At 69.9% G+C, this 21,353-nt stretch overlaps 3 protein-coding genes across 7 annotated transcripts; all 3 read right to left on the bottom strand.

The window, feature by feature from the left end:
* Positions 1-1,392: 1,392 nt before the first annotated feature.
* On the bottom strand, positions 1,393-3,605 carry LOC140642615 (angiopoietin-related protein 5-like). The gene is made up of 6 exons (XM_072843448.1): positions 3,284-3,605; positions 3,178-3,205; positions 2,779-2,870; positions 2,275-2,401; positions 1,995-2,180; positions 1,393-1,741 (listed from the first exon to the last, which is right to left on the bottom strand). The coding sequence occupies exons 1-6, from the start codon at positions 3,542-3,544 to the stop codon at positions 1,440-1,442; spliced, it is 996 nt and encodes a 331-aa protein (XP_072699549.1). The 5' UTR covers positions 3,545-3,605; the 3' UTR covers positions 1,393-1,439.
* Positions 3,606-3,753: 148 nt separating this feature from the next.
* Positions 3,754-11,381, bottom strand: TRABD (TraB domain containing). Of its 2 annotated transcripts, none has more exons than XM_072843449.1 (10): positions 11,282-11,381; positions 7,231-7,298; positions 6,915-6,993; positions 6,485-6,651; positions 6,202-6,342; positions 5,833-5,943; positions 5,602-5,741; positions 5,190-5,362; positions 4,995-5,106; positions 3,754-4,897 (listed from the first exon to the last, which is right to left on the bottom strand). In XM_072843449.1, exons 2-10 carry the CDS (start codon positions 7,261-7,263, stop codon positions 4,720-4,722), a joined length of 1,134 nt encoding a protein of 377 aa, XP_072699550.1. In that variant the 5' UTR covers positions 7,264-7,298; positions 11,282-11,381; the 3' UTR covers positions 3,754-4,719. The 2 variants fall into 2 exon arrangements, with proteins under 2 accessions (XP_072699550.1, XP_072699551.1); XM_072843450.1 differs by lacking the exon at positions 11,282-11,381 and adding an exon at positions 8,974-8,994.
* A 2,416-nt stretch (positions 11,382-13,797) lies between these two features.
* On the bottom strand, positions 13,798-21,104 carry PANX2 (pannexin 2). 4 transcript variants are annotated; one of them, XM_072843452.1, is made up of 3 exons: positions 20,862-21,104; positions 15,205-16,650; positions 13,798-15,006 (listed from the first exon to the last, which is right to left on the bottom strand). In XM_072843452.1, exons 1-3 carry the CDS (start codon positions 21,085-21,087, stop codon positions 14,663-14,665), a joined length of 2,016 nt encoding a protein of 671 aa, XP_072699553.1. In that variant the 5' UTR covers positions 21,088-21,104; the 3' UTR covers positions 13,798-14,662. The 4 variants fall into 4 exon arrangements, with proteins under 4 accessions (XP_072699553.1, XP_072699555.1, XP_072699554.1 ...); XM_072843454.1 differs by having other exon boundaries at positions 15,205-18,404; positions 20,862-21,002; XM_072843453.1 differs by having other exon boundaries at positions 15,205-18,776; positions 20,862-20,998.
* Between the last annotated feature and the right edge of the window lie 249 nt (positions 21,105-21,353).

Here is a 21,353-nt window from a genome sequence, read left to right on the forward strand (position 1 = left end):
GGGTCCGGGGGTCGGGGGGTCCAGGAGGGCGGGGAGATCCGGGGGTCGGGGGGCCCGGGGGATTCCGGGAGTCTCGGGGCGTTCCGGGGGCGGGGGGCGCCCGGAGGAATCCGGGGATTGGGGGGTCTGGGGGTGGGCTTGGGGGCGGGGCGGGGGCGGGAGGGAGGAGCACCCGGGCGCCGGCGACTGTAGACCGCCAGGGGCGCCTCAGCCCGGGTGACCGGGGCGGCCTCTGGGAGGTTCCCGGCTGCGCTGGGCACCGGGGCGGAGGGGACAGGGGAGGTTTGTCCGCGCGGGTCCGGGTCCGGGTCCGGGTCGGTGCGGCCCCGCACGAGGAGCCCCGGGGCGAAGCCGGAGCGGAGGCCTGTGCCTCCCCTGCGCCCCTGGACCCCATGCCCATCCTCCCCCGCCCCTCTGGGGTGACCTCCTGGCACCCTCTGCTCTCCTGGCATAGCACTGCCCTGAACCCAGCTCCTCCCGTTTCCCCGTGTCTCTGACCCTGGGCTCGAGGGCTGAGGGTCCCGGGACCCTCCCCATGGTCACCCAGGGGCTGGGGGCCCAGCCTGGCCTTGCAGCATCTGCCCAGGAAAGGCACCTGTGTGACTGCTGCAGGGTGCCCCAGATGCGGCCCTCAGAGGAGCCTTACACCCAGATGGCGGCAGGGAGCCGGTGGTCCTTGCAGGGGTTTCCCAGTGCCCCCGCGGCCCCCCACGCTGGCCTCCCACTAAAACCTGAGGCCAGGAGCACAGACACACGGGCTCCCTCGCGGCTGGACTGTGCCCTCGCCCCAGGAGCCCAGCACGTGGCTTCCCAGATGTCAGGTGCAGCGTCTGTGCCTGCCAGGCCCTCTGCAGCTCCGAGGCCTCACCCCGGGGGTGCACGGGGGCACCGCCTTCCGTGTTAGGTCCCTGTGGGCGCTGATCTCCCGGGTCTCCTCCTGCAGCCTGACGTTGGGCTGCCTGCAGTCTTGTCCGCTTGGCCTGCTGGCGGAGTCCCCTAGTCCCAGCCTCCTTCCTACCTGCCTAGGGAACCTGGCCTGACCCTAGTGTCACCACCCCCCCTTCCCCAGGCCCTTCCGACCCATCTCCTTGCCCCTCACCCCACTGTGCTACCCACACCTTGGAATCTGGTGACCCTGGGTTCACAGCCAATGGGGGCACCTGGGGGGTGCCAGGGGACCAGGAGGTCGGCACCAAGGGTTAGTGCCTTATGGCACCTGGGGCCCTTGCTTCTGGCCTAAACGTTGGGCTGCACGGCCTCACGGATGCCCCCAGGGCTGTTTTGGGTGGACAGGTGCCCCCCAGGGACAGCACAGGGTCTGAGCAGCCAGGCTAGGCCGGAGCTGAGCTCAGCAGCCTCTTGGTCCCGACCCTGAGGAAGACACAGTGGACAGCCAGGCTGGTACGTTTAATGAGGCTCAGGTGCCCATGGGCGCGGGCCTAGGCCTCGCGGGGAGCAGTCGTGCGCAGGCGCAGCACGGAGGAGCTTAAGGTGGGCTGCTGGTCGCCAGCCGCCCAGCGCATGCCCGAAATGGCCCCCTCACGCTCTGGCCATGGCCCGTTGAGGTCAGCGTGGCCACAGTCGCTGTACCACCACCCGGAGCCCGAGCGATCGTGGCTGCAGCTGGAGAAGGTCTGGGCACCGTCCGTGCAGGGAGAGCAGCGGTCGTGATCGCGGTCTAGCGTGCTGAAGCCGCAGCCCTCCTGGTTGTCTGTGTGGCCCGAGCCCCGGAACGCGTCCCCTGCGTGCGGTGGCGGCGTGGGTGCTGGCTAGCCGCCCATCCGGTCGCACCCGCTGCCTCGCCGTCGGGGACCCCAGGGCGGGCACTCAGGGAGCGAGTGTTTCCCCAAGCACAGAGACTGGCAGGTGTAGGCCGGAAAGCTGGGGTGCCCGGGGACCCATCCTTCCCTGCCTGCCCTGGCCCTGCGGCAGGACTGCCTTTCCCTGAGCCCCTCCCTGAGCCCACCGGGTCCCTCCCCTCCGAAAGCGCTCACCTGCGTTCCCCGAGTACAGGCCCAGGGTCAGCCGGTAAAACTGGGCCTCCCCATCCACGTGGAAATGGTTGTAATGGGCGTGCAGCGTGCGGTTGTCCACGTCCAGGAGGTCCACCCTCAGCTCTGCGCGCAGGCCCGGCTGGGACGTCAGGTCAGAGATGTGCTGCAGCCCCAGCCAGTGGTCACCTGCGGGGGCAGGCCATCAGGCAGCACAGCTGTGGGACGGGCCACCGCTGGCTGCCCCCGCTGTCGGCCTGGTCCCCGCAGGAGTGTGTCCTACCTCTCAAGTCTCCGAAGCCCTGCTTGTACTCCTGCCAGCACCTCTCAAAGTCCAGGGGCCTCCCGCGGCCCCAGTCGCGGCTCTGAATCACCGTCCAGCCGCCGTCCGGGTGCATGTCACAGAGGACCTGGGGGAGGGGCATGCACTTGGCATGGGGCCTACAGGTCTCCCCGTTCTCCAGGAAACACTTTGTATTTGAAAACTGAAACTTTGTTTTTCTACTTGTCATGTTATATAAACTTGCATCATATTAAACTCGAGTTCTGGGAAGGGGCGATAAGGTTGCACCCCTGGAGGCTGCTCGGTCCTGGAGGGAGCTCGTACCCTGCCGCGTGGCTGCTGCTTCCCTTCACGTGGTCGGTCTCCCGGGGGGCTCGGTCTCCCCGAGGCTTCCCCTGGCTGCCCGGCCCGGCTAGCTGGATGGTCACACCCTAGCTCTGGCCCCGGTGATGCCCATGACCCCCCCAGGCCCCCACGGCGGCAGCCGCCCACCTGGCCACCCACCTGGAACGGGGTGGCAGCTCCAGCCGGCTGGACGGTGTACACTCCGCTGGGGGCACCAGGGCTTCCCGCCCAGATGTGAGAGCAGTCCCTCCCTGCGGGACACGCGGCCAGGGGCGCTCAGACGGCGGCCATGCCCCCGCGACCGGAGCGGAGCCCTCCCCCCACCCTGCCTGCGGCCCCTGGACGGCCGGGGCCTTCCCTGCTGCCCCGAAGGCCAGTCCTGGCTCCCTCCCCTCCTAGCCGGTAGCCGCCTGACAGCCCCCCAAGCCCGGGGGCCCTAATGTGGGAGCACCAGGGGCCCAGGCCGCGCTGCCCGTCCCCTTGGGGTAGGGGGAGCTGTGGGGCAGGTCGGGGGCTGCCGAGCCTGGGCCCCGGCCTCCCTCAGCTGCCTCACCAGACCTTGGGGTTCCAAAAGCGCCACCTGCACCTGTGGGGAGAGGGGGCCGCTGAGAGGCAGGCCGGGAGCTCTGGGAGCCCCTGGCCCACGTTGGCAACCGCCTCTTACCGGACGTCGAAACCGCACCAGGCAGCTGGCCCGGGGCACCGAGAGGCACAGGAAAGCGGCAAGACCCAGCACGGGGCTGGCAGCCATGGCTCCTGGGGGCACGGACACGGGTGGGGGGCCACGGATACAGGTGGGGGGCCACGGCCTCCCAGCACCTCCACCCTGCGCGCTCACGGCTGGCCTTCGGGGCAGATCTGAGCCCCTGGGCCCCGGCTCCTTTTGTGCAGGTGCCGGGCTCACCCCGCCCCTCTCCTCCCTCATGCTGGGGGGGCCCAAGGGTGCGGCAGGAGGGCAGGGCAGGGGCGCCCCGAGAGCGCACTTCCCCTTGGCTGCGGCCCCTGCGCCCGGATCTGCCGTGTGCTGAGGGCGTCCCCGGCCCACTCCCCCACCCCGCGAACGGAAGCGGGGTGGGGGGGGGGGGGGGACGGGACACCTGACTCCCATTTCCACACATTTCACAAAACAGGAGCTTCCAAAATTAGACTTTATTTCGGTTTCTAAGGAACGAGTACACGCGTGTATGTGACAGGAAGAACACCGTCCGGCGCGGCTCACGGCCGAGGCTGCCCCGGATTTGGTCGGACACGGAGTCAACACAAACAGTCCCGCGTGATCCCCGGCCCGCGGGGCTGCTGCATCACCCCCCTGGACGTGCCTGGACCAGGAGCCCCGCGTGGGGGGTCGGGGGGGGCAGGCATCTGCTGCATGTGTGCAAAGTGGCGACCACGCACCAGGTGTCAGGGAGGCAGCGCGGGGCAGCCCGGGGAGGGTCCCAGCGGTAAGCGAGTAGAGGGACGGAGGGGCCGCGTCCAGGGGCCACCCTGCGCCGCCTCCCACGGGCTCGCCTGCCCGCGCCCCGCCTGCGCCGCCCTGACACCCTTTGTCCCAGTGGGATTTAAGGCTAGTATTTCCTGACATTTGCTTCAGTTCGTTTTAAGTTAAAATTACCTGAGTAAAAAAAAATTTCAGACATTTTTAAAAGCCCACAGCAGTCTCTGCAGGCAGAGCCGGCACCCGTGGGCGGCCCCCGCCGGGCCAAGCGCCCCATCGCAGCGGCGCCCCTAGAGCCCCAGGGAGCGGCTCGGCGCTTGCCTCGCTGGGACCCCGACGGCCCAGAGCCCACCGCGAGTCGCTGCCCGCGAGGGGAAGGCACGGTGAGGTAGGGGCGGCCGGCTGTGCCCCCGTGGCCCCTCCTGCCAGCTTGTCCTGACGCGCGGGAGCCCGTGACCCCAGGAGCGGTCCCGCGGGGGCAGGGAGGGGCTGCGGGGAGGCCTGAGCTCAGAGCAGTTAAATAATTCTTTATTTGGGCGGGTTGGGGGGCAGGCGTGGCTGGGTGGGGACCCCCACGGGGGGTGGCGCCCGGGACTTCCTTGGTGGGGGGGCCGGCCCCAGCGCCCCCGGGCTGCCACCCAGGCGCGGCCGGGAGGTTGTCCTTCCTATTTGTGCGGCCGGGCCGTGGACGCCGTCTGCAGACAGTACTGAGCGATGGGCAGCGACAGGACCAGGCTGGTGGCGCGGCGCCCCATCCAGTAGAGGCCGTAGCCCAGCAGGCCCAGGACAGCGGCCTTGACGGCCAGCCGGGACAGCCTGCCGGAGACGGACGGCGGGGGCACGCTGCGGAGGAAGGGTGGGCTGGGCTGGCTCTGCGCGCAGGGGCGCGGGCTCCCGGGCCAGCCCCCTCCCCGGGCCACTCGGCCTGCGCGGTACTCACGTCATGATCTCCTGGATGTTGAGGTCGGTGGTCCAGTTCTTCTCGATGCCCGGGACGTGGCCCATGCCCACGACGCCCACCACCACAGAGGGGACACACTTCCTGGGCTCAGCTGTGGGGGAAGCGACGCGTCAGCCCCGGCCTGGCGGCGACGGTGCCCGGACAGCCCCCGCCCGGGCCAGCCGTCGCCGTCACCGTCAGAGGAGCGCGGCAGCTCAAGGCGCCGGGCGGCCTGCCTCAGCATGTAGGTCAGGTACACGTCGCGCTCTGAGACGATGGTGCGGTGCAGGTCGGGGAACTCGCCGATCATCTCCGCCATCATCTGCTCCAGCAGGTCCTTCTGCTTGCACCGCTCCACGTCATCCTTGCTGGGGGCAGAGGGCACGCTGCCAGCCTCGTGGGCACAGGGCAGCCAGCAGGAGGCTTGTGCTGTTGACCCAGGGCAGGGACCTCCGCACCCTTTGTGTCCAGGCCCCCGGCGGAAGGAAGGGGCGGGAAGGCCTTGTTTGAGGAGGCTTAGCCCCAGAACAAGGGGGGACGAACCCCGCGGCGGGCCCTGGGCCACCCTTCCTGGGTGGGGCTGCGTATAGGAGGTGAGGGGCCCTACCTGATGGGGTCTGACAGGAAGCAGAGGCCCCAGGCCAGCTTGACCTTCTGCCAGAAGGACAGCGCCGCGATGGCCCTCTTGAAGGTGACGGGGATGGGCCGGTCACCCAGGTGGAACTTGCAGAAAGGCACCTTGCTGGCCTGGGGCGAGGGCTGGGCGTTGGTCGGGGCGGCTGGGCCCCGGGCAGCCCCCAGGCACCGGCCCCCCACTTCCCAGTGGCCCCAGGCCCACCTCCTTGAAGGCCTCCCTGAACTCGCCGCCGGGAGCCATGCCCAGCTGCTCGGTAATGTGCGCCGACACTTTGAGCAGGAGCATCTGCATGAGTCCGGACATGACCCCGTTCTGCGGGGAGGGAGCCCGCGTCAGCAGCCGCATCCCCAGCGGGTGTCCCTCAGGCCCAGGCCCCAATCCCCTGCCACGACCCCCGGCGGCACATGTAGGTGTGAGCGAGGGGTACGGGAGGGGTCCTGGGGTGGCCCGACAGCACTGAGCTCAGCCCCTGCCCATGCGGGGCCCCGGGGTGCCCACTCCAGCTCTCCCCTTGGGCCGAGGCCCAGCCCGGGTGCCCCAGGGTGGGCAGCACACCACCCGGCGCCGCACCTGCCTCACGGCCTGCTGCAGCTTCTCCAGGCTGAGCTCCTTGGCCTCCTGCAGCAGCGTGCTCTCGTCCATCTTCAGCATGGACACGCGGTACTGGCACAGCTCCACCACCACCACATCGGGCTGCACCTCCCGGATGGTCTGCAAGGGCCGCGCCGCTCAGCCCGCTGCCCCACCCCGCCCCCGGTGCCCCTGCTGCTCCGAGGCAACACAACAGCTCTGCCCGCGGCTGGACGGGGAAGGCACGAGGCCCCAGTAAGCCCTCCCGGGGGCCGGTCCCCACCTTCACCACGTCCCTCTTGCTGTCATCGCTGAAGTGTGCCGTGCCCACCACGTACACCCTGCTCCCGTCCTCCGCCACCAGCTCGGTCACGGTGCGTGGCAGGCTGGGCCGCTCCCGCCGCCTCCTCAGCTTCATCTCCAGGAGGAGGGTCAGCGCGTCCGCATCGGCTGCAAGGACAGCGGGGGTGGGTGCGGCGCACTCGGGCCACTCGGGCTCCTGGCTCTTGGGTGAGTGACACCCGGGGCCCAGGTGCACACGAGCTCCCCACGCACCGTCCATGTGCCCCGCCCCCGCCTTGGCACCCCTGCACCGGCCGCCAGGGGGTGCACCCCGCCGCCCAGGGCTCCAAGCCCAGGGGACCCGCTGCTGCTCTAGAGCCCCTCCACCCCCCCCCAGCCGCCCGGCCCTGCGTGATCTCAGGAGCGCGCACACAGGTTCTGGGCTTCTCCGGCGAGCACCCTGGGCACCACCTCTGACACCCCCACTGTCACAATAGGTTCCACGTCGGCCTGCAGAGAGAAGGGAACGTCTGAGTCGGGGTGCCCACCTCCCTGGCACCAGCCTGGGCTCGGGGCAGCCCTGCGTCCCCACCGTGAGCTCCGCACGGCCCCCAGTACTGAAGCCTGTGATCGTGGCCTGTACACAGCCCACCCCCAGGCGGCCACGCTGAGGGGCCCCCACTCTGCGGAGAGGCTGGCTGGACCCTGAGCCCGAGACCCTGACCCTGGCATCGCTGGGTCCCTGACCTCCTGGGGTGGCTGCTCCTCCTCCCCCTCCATGGCTGGGCGGCGGCTCCTGCACTGACGAGCGAAGCCTGAGGAGACAGAGGCAGGCAGTCACCCAGAGCCTCAGCTGTGCATGGGGCTCCCTCTGCTTCGGGGACCCGTGGGCGGGCCACAGGCTCGGTCCTTCCAGGCAGATGACACCTGCCGGTCACCAGCCATGGGGTTCCGGGTCCAGCAGACGGGGGACCCTGCCCTCAGGGATCTGGAAACCCTGCGCCGTGGGCTAAGAGCAGGGCTGGGGACACCTGGCTTTGCCCTAGCAGGTGAGCTGGGGGGTGTCCTCTGTGTCCCCTGGGCTGGACGAGCGCCCATGCAGACACAGACCATCCAGACCCACAGGACCCAGGATGGGGAGGGGCTGCCACCTGTGTCAGGATGGGATTCCCGGCTTCCCCAGGACGCCGTGGGAGAACCCAGCCCAGCCTGATGGAGCCTCTGGGGCGGTGCCTGGGTGCAGGGTGGCAGCACCTGAGGACGGGGACACCCAGCGCCATGGGGACCAGCCCCCGGAGCAGACCCACGCCGACTGCTTTCAAGCTGTGGCATGAACCACCTTTGATTCTAGAGAATCTGCACCTGTCGGGGACAGGCCAATGCAGTGCCTGGGGCTCGGGCTGTGCTTCTGGAGCAGGGCTGGGGGGGGGGGGCCCTGGGGGAGCGAGGCCTGGGGGTCCTGGGGGAGCGAGGCCGGGGGGGGGGGAACCTGGGGGAGCGAGGCGGGGGGGGGGGAACCTGGGGGAGCGAGGCCTGGGGGGACCTGGGGGAGTGAGGCCTGGGGTGGTAACCTGGGGAAGTGAGGCCTCGGGGAGCCTGGGGGGACCTGGGGAAATGAGACCTGGGGGGGAGGGGACCTGGGGGAGCGAGGCCAGGGCGGGGGGAACCTGGGGGAACGAGGCCTGGGGAGGCCTGGAGGAACAAGGCCTGGGGTGGTAACCTGGGGGAGTGAGGCCTTGGGGGGCCTGGGGGGGTCTGTGCAATGCTGCTGGGCTGCACTTGTTTCTCTGTTGCTGACACTTTCCAACATTTTACAATAAAAAGGAAGGGCCCGTGACAAGTAAGCAAGGCCATGTGTCAGGCTCCCGGCCCCTTGGACGCCGGGCCCCCCCACCGTTGCACTGGGCCGCCCGGGCTGTGTCCCGCCGTGGCCGTGGCGGTGGCGCGGGGGCTTCCTGCCCCAGCTCCTGCTTCTTCCTCAGCAGCGGGAGGGATGGCCACCCAGCCCGGTGTCCAGGCTCACAGATGGGCGGGGCTCCCTCCCGCTCTGACCAAATGCCATTGGGGTCCAGGGATGTGCCTGGAGCTGTGGGGGCGGGGGAGGGGCTGGCACCGGGTTTCTGAAAGACGCAGCCCTAGTCACAGGGTCAGAAAGAGGAACTGGGTTAGGGCCCAAGGAAGCAGCTGGGCCCCGGGGGTGTGGGAGACAGTGCTTCTGGGGAGGGGCAGGAGGGCCTGGGCTCTCCTCCCCCAGAACCTCCTGCCTGACACCCCCCCCAGCCTGTTCTTCCCACTTTACAGAAAAAAGCACCCATCAATGCCAGGCGCCACCCAAATACCCGCAGGACGGGCCCTGAAGCCGCGGGGGGGTGGCAGGGGGGCCGCGCAGCAAGGAGCCCCGCCCCGCCCCTCCAGGCTCCTGAGCGCCCAGGAGGAACGGGAGGTGACGCGCCTTGGTCCAGCTTTACTCGAAAAGCAAACAGTTCTTACTTGGAAGCAGCTCGAGGCTGCCAAGGTACCAGAAAAACTTCTTAAGAAAACATCCTGTGCTGGGGCAGAGAGGCTCCTGTCACCACGTGGCCGCTGCCCTCCCTCCCGAGGGTGTGGTGGCCACCAGTCCTCCCCGCCCCTCCCCGCCCTCCGAAGCCCTGGGGAGACCTGTGCGTGCAGGGACAGGCGGGCCCCACTGTGCACAGGCCACAGGCACCTGCCCGTGGGCCCTCCTGGAGGCTGGGGGCGCAGGGGTGCCACACAGGCCATCAGGTGTGATGCCGTCGCCCACTGCCGTGCCAGGCCCTGGGGCCCCCTCGAGCTCTCTGTGCCCCTCCCTGCGGAGGTGGGTGCCCCACCTCGCCAGGAGGATCAGAGGTGGGGTGCCCCGGCCATAGCCTTGCAGGACTCATTGCTTGTAAGCCCCGCCCCCTACCCCTGGGCCTGAGCCTCTCCCAGCCACCATGAGGGAAGCAAGGCCCCCCACCTCGGAGTCCAGCCCCCATCTCCCTGCCCCCCCAGTGGCTGCCACCCAGCGTCCACACCCGGGTTCCTCGCCTCAGTCTCTGGATCTACAGGTCCCAGCAGCTCTTAGACCGCTGCATGCTGCAGCGACACACAGGCCCCTGCCGATACCCTCGAGGGAACATAAATGTGCTGCCTCCCACGTCACAGTCCAGTGCGGGCCTGCTACTGGCCACGCCACGGTTGGTGGCCTACGGAGCCCCTTGCCACATCCAGCCGCCACTCCCTCCCTCCAACCAGCTGTCACTGCCAAGCAGGACTGTCCACGAGGATGACCTGGGGCCAGATGCCAGCAACCATGTGGCAGGTCGCGGTCAGGGCTTGGCCAGGTCTCAGACCCGCCACCTGGGCTGCAGGGCCCCCGAGGGCCTCCCACCTGTCAGGACTCTTGGCTCCTGCCTCCAGGACGGAGCTGCTGGGACCTGCTGCCCAGCTGTCTGGCTGCGGGATGGGTGCCACGCTCAGACTTCAGCTCGTGACCTCGAGGACTCTGGGGGAGGCAGGAGTGAACCCCGTGGGGCACAAGCACAACCAACAGTCTGGTTTTAGGGGACAGTGGAAGATGAGTCTTCCAAAGCTGTGTCCCCATCCATAGGGACACACCAGGACCTGGCTCTGTGAGTCACAATCCTGCACACAGGTGACAGCAGCAGAGTCACCCACCAGCTTCCAGAAGACACATCCTAAGCGGAGGGAATTCTCCACGGCCCCGAGGGCCCCGAGAGGACCGCCTTGTCCCGTCCTCCAGTAGAGGTACCTGCTCAACAGCAGGAAAAGCCCCTTTGGCATCTGGGACCCGCCGGGGGTGCAACCCTGGGACAGCTTGACCCGCGTGATGAAATGATTAGCGTCTGAGCGTGTTGTGCTGGCGTCCATTTCCGGACGCACCGAGGCCACGGGCAGCTGAGCGTGAGCGGCAGCCCCGTCCCTGCCCGCGCAGCCGGAGCCGGTGCTGACCCGCGTACCCGGGCTCGGGACCGAGGCCCCATCCGCGGGGCCGGCGCTTGGCGGTGGAGCCCTTGGGGGCTGACCAGGACCCCGGGAAGTCACGGCGGGGGCCCCACGACGGTCCTAAGGCCTCGGCAGGGCAGACCCCGGGGCACCGTCGGGGCGAGACGGCCAGCTGCAAGCAGAGACACCGCCCTCCCGGCGACCCCCCGTCGGCCGGGCCGGGGGGGGGGGGGGGGGGGGCCCTGGGCTGCAGCCCAGGGGGTGGGTGTGCGCGGAGCCCCCGCCCCGCCCCGCCCCCATCCCAGGCTGGCCCGGGTCGGCGGGAGCCCCGCCCCGCCCGCACCTCCGCCACCCGGTGGGCTCGCGTCCCCTCGCCGCCCCGCCCCGCCGTCCTCCCGTCCAGGCCCCGCCCCGGGACCCCCGCCCCGGAGCCCGCCGTGCCCAGAGCCGCGCTCCCGACGCCGCGCCGCGGCCGCCCCGCCCCCGACTTCCCGACTCGCTCACCGCGCTGCTCTGCGGCACGAAGTTACAGCCCCGGCCGCTGCCCCGCGCGCACGAAGCGCAGGCCTCGGCCCCGCCGGCCCCGCCGACCCGGCCCCGGCCCCGGCCTCCAGGGCAGCGCCGCCGCACTCGGGGGCCCGGGTCCCGCCGGGGGAGCCCCCCCGCCCCCCCCCCGGCCCCGCGCGCCCCCCGCGGCCCCGCGCTGACCCTTGCAGCCCCGGGGCCCACGCTGGGGGGGGCGGGGCCCGGCCCGGGGCGAGGCGGCCCCCGACCCCGAGCGCGACCCGGCCCGACCCCCGCCCATCAGCAGGGCCCGCGGCGCGCAGCGTACCGAGGCTGGGCGGTGCTCCTCAGCCGGCCTCCATGCGGCTACTCGCCCCACCGGACGGGGCGGACCGGGGCCGGGACCGGGGGCGGGGCGGCCGGACGGGCCGGGGCCGGGGCCGGGGGCGGGCGGCGCGCGGCATGCCGGGAAGCGCAGTTCCCCGCGCCGCCCGTCCGCTCCGTCGGCGCGCCGGGTCCGCGCCCCTGGACTACACTTCCCAGGGGTCTGCGCGCGAGCGCCCGCGGACTACACTTCCCAGGGGTCCGCGCGCGAGCGCCCGCGGACCACACTTCCCAGGGGGCTGTGCGCGAGCGCCCGCGAACTACACTTCCCAGGGGCCCGCGCGCGAGAAGCCCCGGCCCGCCCCGGCCCGCCCCGGCCCGCCCCGGCCCGCCCCGGCCCGCCCCGGCCCGCCCCCGGCGCCTCACGGTCCAAGAGAAAGGAGTGGACTGTGGAGCCCTGAGTTCGAGTCCCCGGGGCTGTGCGGGAGCAGGCGGCCTTGCGAAGACTCTTAGGGTCTCTGGCCGCAGCGCCCAGCCCCCGGATGTTCTCACGACGTCCACGGAGAAGCTTCGCGCCCATCGCCCGGGAGGGGCAACGCGCAGGGGGGTGGAGGGGGGGCGCCCGCGTGGCTTGGCCTGGGGGGTGCGGGGGGCGCGGCCGCCCCTCGGCGCGGTGGGTGCAGGCCCAGCAGTCCCGCCGCCCGCCTCCCTCCGCGGCCTCCGGTCCCCGAGGCCTGTGCCCCCCCCCGCCCCCCGCCCCAGGGCGCCGACCACGCGGCCCCCTCCGCGGTCCCGACGGGCGCCGTCCGGGTCTGGAGGGGTCGGGGGACGTGTCCACGCTGGGACGGCCCCGCGGAAAGAGCCGGATCCCGCCGTGGCTGCGTGGGACGGGGGTTCTCCGGGGGCCCAGCCGCCAGGGCCGGGTACCGGGAGCGGGGCACCTGCCTGCGCCCACGGGGGCGCGCACCCGGGGCACCTGCGGGGCGGGCGGCGCTGCGCGGGGTGACGGCTCGGCCTCTTCTGTCCCCGCGAGCCGGGCCCCCGTCTCGCCGCGGACACGGACACGCAGGTGGCTCCGCGGCCGGGGGGGGCGGTCGGCGACACACCCCCTGCGGCGTCCGGGCTCTGCGACCGTCCGCAACTCGAGAGGAGCCACGGGGCGGCGTGCGCGGAGGGGAGGGCGGCCGTGGGCCGGGACGGCGGGGCGCGGGGAGAGCCGGCGCCCGGGGGGCGGGGGGTCCCGGCCTGCAGAGCTGGCGGCGCTGCTCAGGCCTGCGGGCTCTCCCGCCGCAGCAGGCGCTGGGCCTTGCTTACCTGGAAGGAGGCCCCCCCAGGGCTACGGCCCGGAGACCGCAGCGCCCCCGCCCGCACCCTCCGTGGGGCTCCCGCCCTCGGGGTCCTCACCCACTCCCACCACCCAGGGCAGGTGCCCGGCGACCGGGGAGCCCCGGAGCCCGCAGACGGTGTTCCCATGAGCCAGCCCTGAGCCCGTCCACCTGCCTTGTCTGTTCTTCCTGCAGAAACCACGGGACAGGGGATCCCTGGGTGGCGCAGCGGTTTGGCGCCTGCCTTTGGCCCAGGGCGCGATCCTGGAGACCCGGGATCGAATCCCACATCGGGCTCCCGGTGCGTGGAGCCTGCTTCTCCCTCTGCCTGTGTCTCTGCGCCTCTCTCTCTCTCTGTGACTATCATAAATTAAAAAAAAAAAAAAGAAACCACGGGACAGGCTCCTGCCCCGACCCCCTCCCGCGCTGCCTCTGGGGCGACCCCCAGGGCCTCTGGCCTGGGCACAGCCTGCCCCCTATCGGGAGCTGAGTGACGAGCTCTCCCGACCGTGTGGTCTCCTGCACAGGCCTTGCCAGACCCTAGTGACAATAAAACCTATGTTTAAAACCTAGGGCCCCTTGTCTGTCACTGTCTGGTCATGGGGCTCCGGGGGAGGTCGGCCTGCAGGGGGGTGCAGGGGGGTGCAGGGGGATGCAGCACTGGGCCAGGCAGGGCTCAGCAGCCCATGGGGGCCCTCTCTGCTCTCATGCCCCCCTCCCCTGGCTCTAGCACCCACAGTTTCTGGCCTGGCTGCGCGGCCACCTGGCTCTGGGGAGCCTGTGTTCAGACCCTGGGAGCCACCGGGGGGACTGAGGGCGTGTGGCCCCATGGCGTGGCCGTGAGACCAGCCTTGTCCCACCCAGGTCCTGGGTCCCTGCAGCGGGAGCAGCCTCACACCATGCGTGTACCAGACGTGCCCCTGTCCCCGAGCCCCTGATGGGGCTTCCTGGGGGCTCGTGCCTTCGTCTCTGCTGAGCCTGTGAGCCCAGGGCTCCCCTGCATGACCCCCAGGCCCACAGCGCAAGCACATCAGAGGTCATGGGATGTCAACCCCAAGTTACACCTATGCACCCCTGCCTTCCTGTGGGTGCAGTAGGGCCCCCAAGGTGACCTGGAGGGCAGGGGGCACCTCCCCCAGATGTAAGAGGCCCTGCTAGAGCCCCGGCCTCCTGCAGGACGCACCACGCGGACTCACACAGTATCAGAATAATATTTATTGATATGCTCGGTGCTACCTTGTTAATACTGTCACGTTGTCACCGTGGCTGAGGTAATAGGGACAGACCCTCCGAGCGCCAGCCCTGGGTGCCCACAGGAAGCTGGGCCCTCAGGTGGGGGCTGGTGGCCTGGGTGGGGGGACGTGGTTATTGCGTTGGACTCCTTCCCTTGCACGCTGGTGTCCGCACCGTCTCAGCCCCGTGCCCAATCACACGCCGTGCGTTCCCGCTGCGCCCACATCGCGCTGCTCGCTGCTCACGCCCACTCACGCACACATCCGCTGGCACACTGGTGCCCTCCTCCTGTCGCTCACGCCCATGCACACACCATCCTGTCTCCTGGTAATACGTACACTCAGTAGTTACAGTAATCGTAGTAAAATAAAGTACAGGTATGTCGGGACTCAAGGAGAAAGTGCACGTTGATCGGATGGAGGGTGGACCCCTGCGCCCCCGCTGACCTGAGCGTGGCCCTCTGGGCCCGGCAGGCCCGGTGCTGGGACCGCCCCAGCTCCCTCCGGGCTTGGAGCAGAGCTGTCCTGCCACGGCCCGGCCGTCAGGGCCAGCATCCCGGGCCCAACACGAAATCGCCTAAAAAAATAAACTCTTCAGCTTGCAGCCACTGCCTGACGCAGGGTTGGCTCCAGGCCTTCCAGGGGGCTCTGCTGGGGTCAAGGCCGGCCCGGGCCCAGCCAGCACCCCCACGATGCTGTCCCGGGGGCCGGGAGGGCACGGTGCTCAGCCCTGTGGCATGCGGACGGGAGGCCGGGAGGCGCGGGCAGTGCCGGGTGAAGCAGAGGCCACGTCCACGTGGGGCTGGGGCGGCGGCGGCTGCCCCTTCCTCAGAACTCCACGGTGCTCACGACCGTCCTCGGCTCGTCGAAGGTGGCGATGAGGATCTGCTGGGGCGGCGGGATGGCGATAAGGCTGCCCACGTCCGGGGGTGCTCGGGGGCCCCCGTCCTCCTCCTCCCGGGCTTCATACAGCGTGCTGATGTGCAGCAAGGGGTGCGTGGCGTTGCGGCTCAGGATTGCAAGGGGGTCGGCCTTGCCCAGACTGGCCGGTGACAGAGGGGCTGTGGCGGGGGCTGCTGGGGGCGAGCAGACGTGAAAGGGGCCCCCGGGGGGAAGCGCGGCCCGGGCCGGCTCTGCTGGGTACAGGATCTCCTTCTCAGGGTGCGGGGCGTCTGCAAACACGGGGAGCACAGGCGTCACCTCCCCGCCCCTCTGCCTCCTTCGCCCTGTGCGCTCCAGCCGCGGGGCCTCCCTGCCCCGAGCAGCCATGGTCGCAGCCCCTGGGGGGGGGGGGCAGCCCGCCCTCCTCCCCTCGCACCGCACAGATGCCCGGTGTGCCCCCCTCCCCGGCAGGCGTCCCCAGGGCCTACCTTTGGTGGGAGCTGCGGCCAAGCCCAGTGCGCACTCCTCTGCCTGGGAAAGGAAACCGCCTTCCTGGCTCCGGGAGGTGGGCAGGGCGGTGGCGGGCCCGGCCTCGGGCTTGGCCTTCTTGGTGCCGAGGATGTAGGGGTGCACGTCCAGGGAGAAGTGGCGCGCGTGCTTCTTGTCCGGCACGGGCCCCGGGTCACCCCCGCCGCCCTTGTAGTGGTGGGCGGCGCGGGCGCCGGCGTCCAGCAGCGGCGCGATCAGCGTGTCCGTGGCCGTCTTGCGGCGCACGGGCTTGGGCTTCTCGGCCTTGCTGTTCTCCACGCGCATGATGGCCAGCGGCTCCTTGAAGGGCTGGGGCAGCGGGTTGCTGGTGGGGATCCACTTCATCTTCTTGCGCGGCCGCTTGACCACGGGTGGCTCGGCGGTACCCTCGGGCTCGGCGGGGTTGGCGCTGGGGTCCACCGTCTGCACGCCGGCATCGCGCACGGTGGGCGTGGCGTCGTGGTTGGACTGGGCCAGCGCGGCCAGCAGCTGCCGCACCACGTTGTCGTACATGAGGTCGCTCTCGTTGGTGATGAAGTCCAGCCGGTTGAGCGACTTGATGTGATCGCGGTTCTCGTTGCAGAACATGGCCAGGATGTTGATGTCGCAGAACTGGGAGCGGCGCCACTGACGGCGCGTCTTGATGCCCACCTTGTGCAGCTTGTCGAAGATGAAGTTGCTCTTGCGGAAGATGAAGAGGTGGATGAGGTTGACGAGGATGATGAGGTTCATGGCGCAAAGCAGCACGATGTCCACGCCCGCCACGATGCGCTGCAGCTGCACAGACGGGAGCTTGCAGCTCACGCGCACGGCCGTGCCCCCCGCGGCCGGCCCATCTGGGGATGCGCCCAGCGCGCACGTGAACTCATTCTGCTTCTGGGTGGCATAGTAGGTGCACAGGTAGGAGATGGGCGCCACACTGAGCAACAGGATGAGCAGGTGCCGTGCCAGGTACAGCTTGGCCAGGAAGTTACTGCGGCCGCGGCGCTCCAGGTACTTCTCGAACAGGTTCTGCTCGGGGCTCTTCTCCTTCTCGGCGTTCTCGATGATCTCGCGCCTCTCGCGTTCCGTGATGCCGGGCCCCTTGGACTGGATCTGCTTTTCGATCTTGGGGGCGCGGCCCTCCGCCGCACGGTGGTAGCAGTTGTCGATCTCCTGCAGCAGGAAGTTGAGCTCCGAGGTGAGGCGGGTGGAGGCCAAGAACTCCCAGCCCAGCGCGGGCACGTACATGATGGCCGCGAAGGCCAGCAGCGAGTAGGGCAGCAGCTTGTGCTCAAACAGCGACGGCCACAGGCTAGCGTCCACGCCGGGCAGCGCGTCCCGCAGCTCCGTCCAGCAGTAGCCGCGAGCATACAGCGCCTGGTCGCGAGTGAAGTTGTGCGGCGTGTAGCAGTAAATGGGCTCCTCTGAGGGCAGAGAGGAGACTCGGGCTGGGGTGCTGGGTGGGGGCGGGGGCACGCCAGACATGCCAGGGACTGCGGTCCCCAAACAAATGCCCGGGTCCAGGAGGTCTCAGCCTGGAGACCCCCGCAGCTGGGGTGGCACGGAGTGGGGACAGCCCCGGGGTGAGAGGCACCTCAGCTCCCGCCGTCGGAGGTGGGGGAGGCCCTGTCCGAGGGCAGCAGGGCGGGCCAGGCCATTCGCCAGGGTCCCTCCACACGCAGTGCACCTACCCCAGCCCGAGGGCTGGGCTGCGGGGCCCCGGCTCCTGGAGGGAGCGCGGCCAGCCCAACGGGGCCAGGGGCAGCTCCAGGAGGACGGCTGTGCCCGGCCTGCCACCGAGGGTGTGGTGGCTCCCCAGGCCCGCTGTCCTGGGGCCCCGGGCGGGCCCGGCCTCTGATGGGACGCGGGGGCCAGGACCGTGGCGTCCGCAGCCACCACAGCGGGGGCCTCCCAGGTGGCAGCTCGAAGGCTGTCACTGGACTTTACTTTCCCTCCCAGGTGACGATGGGCACAAACCAACAGCAAAGAACATGTCTGGAGCTCCGCTGGGATCCACCCGCTGGGGGTTCACGTATGGACACTTCCCCACAGGGCAACACCCGGCAGGCTGGGGGCTGACCTGGGGGCGTCCCTGGACCCCGTGTCCGTGGCCCCGAGGGGTCAGCGGCCAGCCCGCGGTCTGCTCCCCTGGTTGCTGGCGTCCTGCCCCCAGGCCTGCCCCTGCCCGCACAGCCGTCCACTTGGGGCTGCCCGCACCTGGGCTACTTTACGCAGGCTCTGGGGGGACGGTCCTGGATTATGCGGGTGGGCCCGGGGTGGTCACAGGGGGCAGAGTCAGGCATGTGAGCATGAAAGCAGAGGCTGGAGAGAGAGGCCACTGCGCCAGCTTTGAAGCTGGAGGACCGGCACCAAGCCAAGGAAAGTGGGGTCTCCGGAGCCTGGGAGAGCAGACAAGAGCCTCCTGGAGCCTCCAGGAGAACTGAGGTCCCGCGTGCCCTGCAGCCTGCGCCCTGTGAAGCACTTCTGACTCCGAGCTGGGCGACTCTGGGATCACAACGTGTTATCTTAAGCGGCTAAGTTTGTGGTCACTTGTTAGAGCAGCAGCGGGAAGCTAAGGCAGGTGGTGGCTGGCTGCCTCCTCGGCTGAGACCCTTTCCTGCTCCGTGTCTCCCCCAGGGGTGTGAGTGAGGGTGCTCCCACCGTGCCGGGGCAGGGGGACCCCCACACAGGAGGGAGGCGCGGGGAGACATCCCCTCCCTAGAGAGCAGTGACCCGCGCAGGTTCCCCTGGCCCCCAGGACCCGGCACCGGCCCTGCAGCTCATGCTCCACGTCCTCGAGGTGCAGGGCACTTGCCTTCTTCCCTTTTTGAGAAGGGCACACACTCTGGGGACCCCTGCACACCTCCAGTCCAGAGACATCCAGGTTATGTGCAGCCCCAATTATTTGCCACTTATGGAAAGAGCAGCTGTGAGTTGCCCTGTGCGGGGGTGTGTAACACCTGAGGAACCCGCTTCCCGCTGAGGCCGCCCCTATGTCTGCTGCTGAGTGGTCGGCGCACCAGGGGTCTACTCACAGCAAGCCCGGCCAGGAGCCATGGGGTCTTCCCGTGGCCCGCTGCCCTCCACACTGCGGATGCACATGGCCCTGGCCTTCCGGGAGGTTCTAGGCTAGGAGGCCAGTGCCACGTGTTGCCGGCACCTGTTTACCATCGTGTCCCTGTCAAGCAAAGCAGGGTGCGGAGAGTCGGGTGTCCCGTGCTCCAGGGAGTCCCTGTGCAGCGAGGCTCCGGGCACTGGGTGTGCCCCCCACACGGGGTCGGTGGGGCCAGCTCCTCATGGGTGGGGCATGCATCCTCTCGGCGGTGACAGCACACACGCTGGCCCTCCGCCCCGGGCTGAGACCCTCACAGATGGGTGCCGATACACTGTGGGGGGGCAGGGCCCCCCGGTGGGCTCTTGTCCAGGGGATTGGGTGGAGGGGCCTCAGTGTCCTTGGAGGGCCGGAGCTGCTGACCTCACCTCCTTCGTGCACCCCTGCGCCATCCGAGCTGTCCCCGTGTGTCAGCAGGGCCTCTCCTGGAAGGTCACCCTGTGGACGTGTGGTGCCCACCTGCAAGGCGCCGCTTCCCTGCACCCCTACTGTCCCGGGCCTGGGGAGGGGACCCGGGATGCTTCCCAGTTCTGTGTGAAGCACCAGGAGACCTGTCACTTGAACCTTACTCCAGGTGAGCACGAGAAGCAGCCAGAGCTCCCCCGAACCGTGAGGGGCAAAGCCAGGGCAGCTGCAGGGACTCCTGTCAGCAAGCCTGATAAGCTGTTGCCAGCCCCCCTGCGTTCTGTGACCTGGGACAGGAGTCCCTCGGGCACACCAGGGGCTGAAGGCCAACCATGTTCCATGAGCCGTGTTCCAGGGCCCCCGATGCCGGGCAGCAGTGGCCAGCACCTGCCACTGCTCAGAAGGCCTGCCTTGTCCACGCTGGGGGCCAAGCGGGCACAGCATGTCCGTGTGCAAATGCAGGTCAGTGTGGGGGGGGGCAGCGTCAGGACCAGGAACGGAGAGTGAGCTGGGGACACCCTGGCAGCCCAGGCCTGGCTGGACAAGGAGCGGCGCCGAGCACCACGGTGGGTGAGCTGGTCTCACGAGAGAACATGAGCATGGAGGCCCTGTCCCTGACGGAGGTCCCCTGGGGTGACTATCTTGAGCCTGCCCCGCTGTGTGTACCTGTAGTGGGTAGCATTGTGTCTCCCCCAAAAGATGTTCAGGTCCCAACCTCTGGTCCCTGAGATTGTGACCTTGTTTGGAAACATGTTCACGATAATGTCACGCTGAGGGCACCTGGGTGGCTCAGTGGGTTAAGAGCCTGGGCTCCACACTCAGCAGGGGTGCTGCTTGGGGGCTCTCCCCCTCCCTCTCTCCCCCCCTGCACGCGCCCACGTGCTCTCTCCCAAATAAATACCTCTTAAAAAAAAAGATAAGGTCACACTGAAGTAGCCCCAACCCAATGACTGGCGTCCTTGTAGGAGCCCAGGGAGAGGCGCCCTGTGTGACGGGCTGGAGAGGCAGGAGGGAGCCCACCTGGACCTGCGGGACTGAGGCCCAGCCCACACCTTCACTTTGGACTTTTGGTCTCCAGACTATGACAGTTGTTCAGTCGTTTTGAGTCACCAAGCTTGTGCTTGTTACAGTTTGGGGGTTCTAGTCCTGGAGCCCCGACACATCTGGGTGCCCCGAGTGACACTGGTAGTCACACCTGCACGTGAGTGTGAGCCACCCCTGTCCCTGGGAACGCGTCCTATCTCTGAGCACTGGTGTCCACAGAGACAAACTGCAGAGGCCCCTGGTCTCAGAGTGGCATCAGGTGGCCTGGACGCGTCCACCCTCAGGTCTGGAGTTCCCAGGTCACGGAGACCCCTAAAATTGAGCATGGATCAATGCAGAATGCAAGAATGTCTGCCAATGTCACTCAGGGGACAGTCACAGGTCCCTTCTCCCTCTCAGGGGGTGACAGGAGCCCCCACCCCTTTGGCTCCCGGGGCACCTCTGGCCCTCAAGCCCGGCGAGCACTGCGGGGCCCTCCCTGGACCCCTCACCGGCAGATGGGGCTGGGGGAGCCATTTCCTTCCCCCAGCTGCCCGCCTCTACCTGCCTGACCCGGCTCCTGCAGCCCCCTGCCCCCAGCGCCTCCCAGGGTCACTTGTTAGGACGTCTTCCTGGTGCCCGTCGGTCACCTGAAGGCCCCGGTACCCCGCGGCACCCCCGAGCACCCGCGGCGCTGGCTTCCCTCACTGCCCGGTCGGGACCCCCTTCCACCTGCCCGGCCCCGCGGACCCCCAGCTTGGCCTCCCGGTCTCTGCTGCAGACCTTCGGGGCTCCCGGTGCCCAGGGCGAGGCCCCCCGCGCCGCCCCGCTCCGTACCCCTTGGCTGCCGCTCCGACGGCCGTCTCCGGCCCCCACCTGGCCACTCCTCCTCCGCAGAGCCGGCCCACCGCCCCTCCCGGGCTCCCGCGCCAGCCCCGAGCCCCGCTTCTGCCCGGGAGCACCGGGCCGGGCGGTGAGCACACAGCGCAGCGCGGGGCCCGGAGCCGCCCCGGGAACAGGCGACGCGGGCAGCGGCGGGGGGGCGGGGGGCGGGGGGCGGGGGTCGGGGCCCCGCGGACGCGCCCGCAGCCTCACCTGCGAAGTTCTTGGTGAAGACCAGGGTGACCAGCAGGATGGGGACGAGCACGGTGCCGATGGTGACCACGCGGTCGAAGGGCAGCTCGAGCTTGAGCTGCAGCAGCAGCGCAGCCAGCGCGCCCGCCTTGTCGTCCTGCGCGCCGGGCAGGATGAGCTCGCGCAGCTTCTCCCCGGCCAGCAGCGCCGTCGCCATGTCCGCGGACTGCTCCAGGAGGTGGTGCATGGGGGGCGGGGGGCGGCCCGGGGCGGGCGGGGCGGGGGCGCGGGGCGCGGGGCTGGGGACGCTCCGCCGCCGCCCGGCGGGCTGGGGTCCGACCGCCCGCGCCGCCGCCCCCGCCTCTGCAGCCGGGCCGGGCCTGGGGCGTCCCTCGGGCGGGGCGGGGCGGGGCGGGGCGGGGCGGGGGGGCGCCTGTCCCTGGCTGGGGCCGAGGCCCCGCGCCGGCCGGGGAGGGGGCTGTTTACCTGCGGCGACTCGCGGCGAGGCTCCGC

This window comes from Canis lupus, chromosome 11, assembly GCF_048164855.1.
Source record: "Canis lupus baileyi chromosome 11, mCanLup2.hap1, whole genome shotgun sequence".
In the NCBI taxonomy this organism is placed as follows: Eukaryota; Metazoa; Chordata; class Mammalia; order Carnivora; family Canidae; genus Canis; species Canis lupus.

What these genes read in the sequence shown, in the direction of transcription:
- LOC140642615 (XM_072843448.1), bottom strand. Translation starts at nt 3,544, where the DNA reads ATGAGGGAGGAGAGGGGCGGGGTGAGCCCGGCACCTGCACAAAAGGAG. An exon ending in TGGTGCGGTTTCGACGTCCG is followed by an intron (nt 3,206 to 3,283) that starts GTAAGAGGCGGT and finishes CTCTCCCCACAG; the next exon opens with GTGCAGGTGGCGCTTTTGGA. An exon ending in GGCGCTTTTGGAACCCCAAG is followed by an intron (nt 2,871 to 3,177) that starts GTCTGGTGAGGC and finishes CGTGTCCCGCAG; the next exon opens with GGAGGGACTGCTCTCACATC.
- TRABD (XM_072843449.1), bottom strand. Translation starts at nt 7,263, where the DNA reads ATGGAGGGGGAGGAGGAGCAGCCACCCCAGGAG. An exon ending in TCAGGGAGGCCTTCAAGGAG is followed by an intron (nt 5,742 to 5,832) that starts GTGGGCCTGGGG and finishes CCCTCGCCCCAG; the next exon opens with GCCAGCAAGGTGCCTTTCTG. An exon ending in TTCCTGTCAGACCCCATCAG is followed by an intron (nt 5,363 to 5,601) that starts GTAGGGCCCCTC and finishes CTCTGCCCCCAG; the next exon opens with CAAGGATGACGTGGAGCGGT.
- PANX2 (XM_072843452.1), bottom strand. Translation starts at nt 21,087, where the DNA reads ATGCACCACCTCCTGGAGCAGTCCGCGGACATGGCGACGGCGCTGCTG. An exon ending in CTTCACCAAGAACTTCGCAG is followed by an intron (nt 16,651 to 20,861) that starts GTGAGGCTGCGG and finishes CTCTGCCCTCAG; the next exon opens with AGGAGCCCATTTACTGCTAC. An exon ending in GGCCGCAGCTCCCACCAAAG is followed by an intron (nt 15,007 to 15,204) that starts GTAGGCCCTGGG and finishes CCGTGTTTGCAG; the next exon opens with ACGCCCCGCACCCTGAGAAG.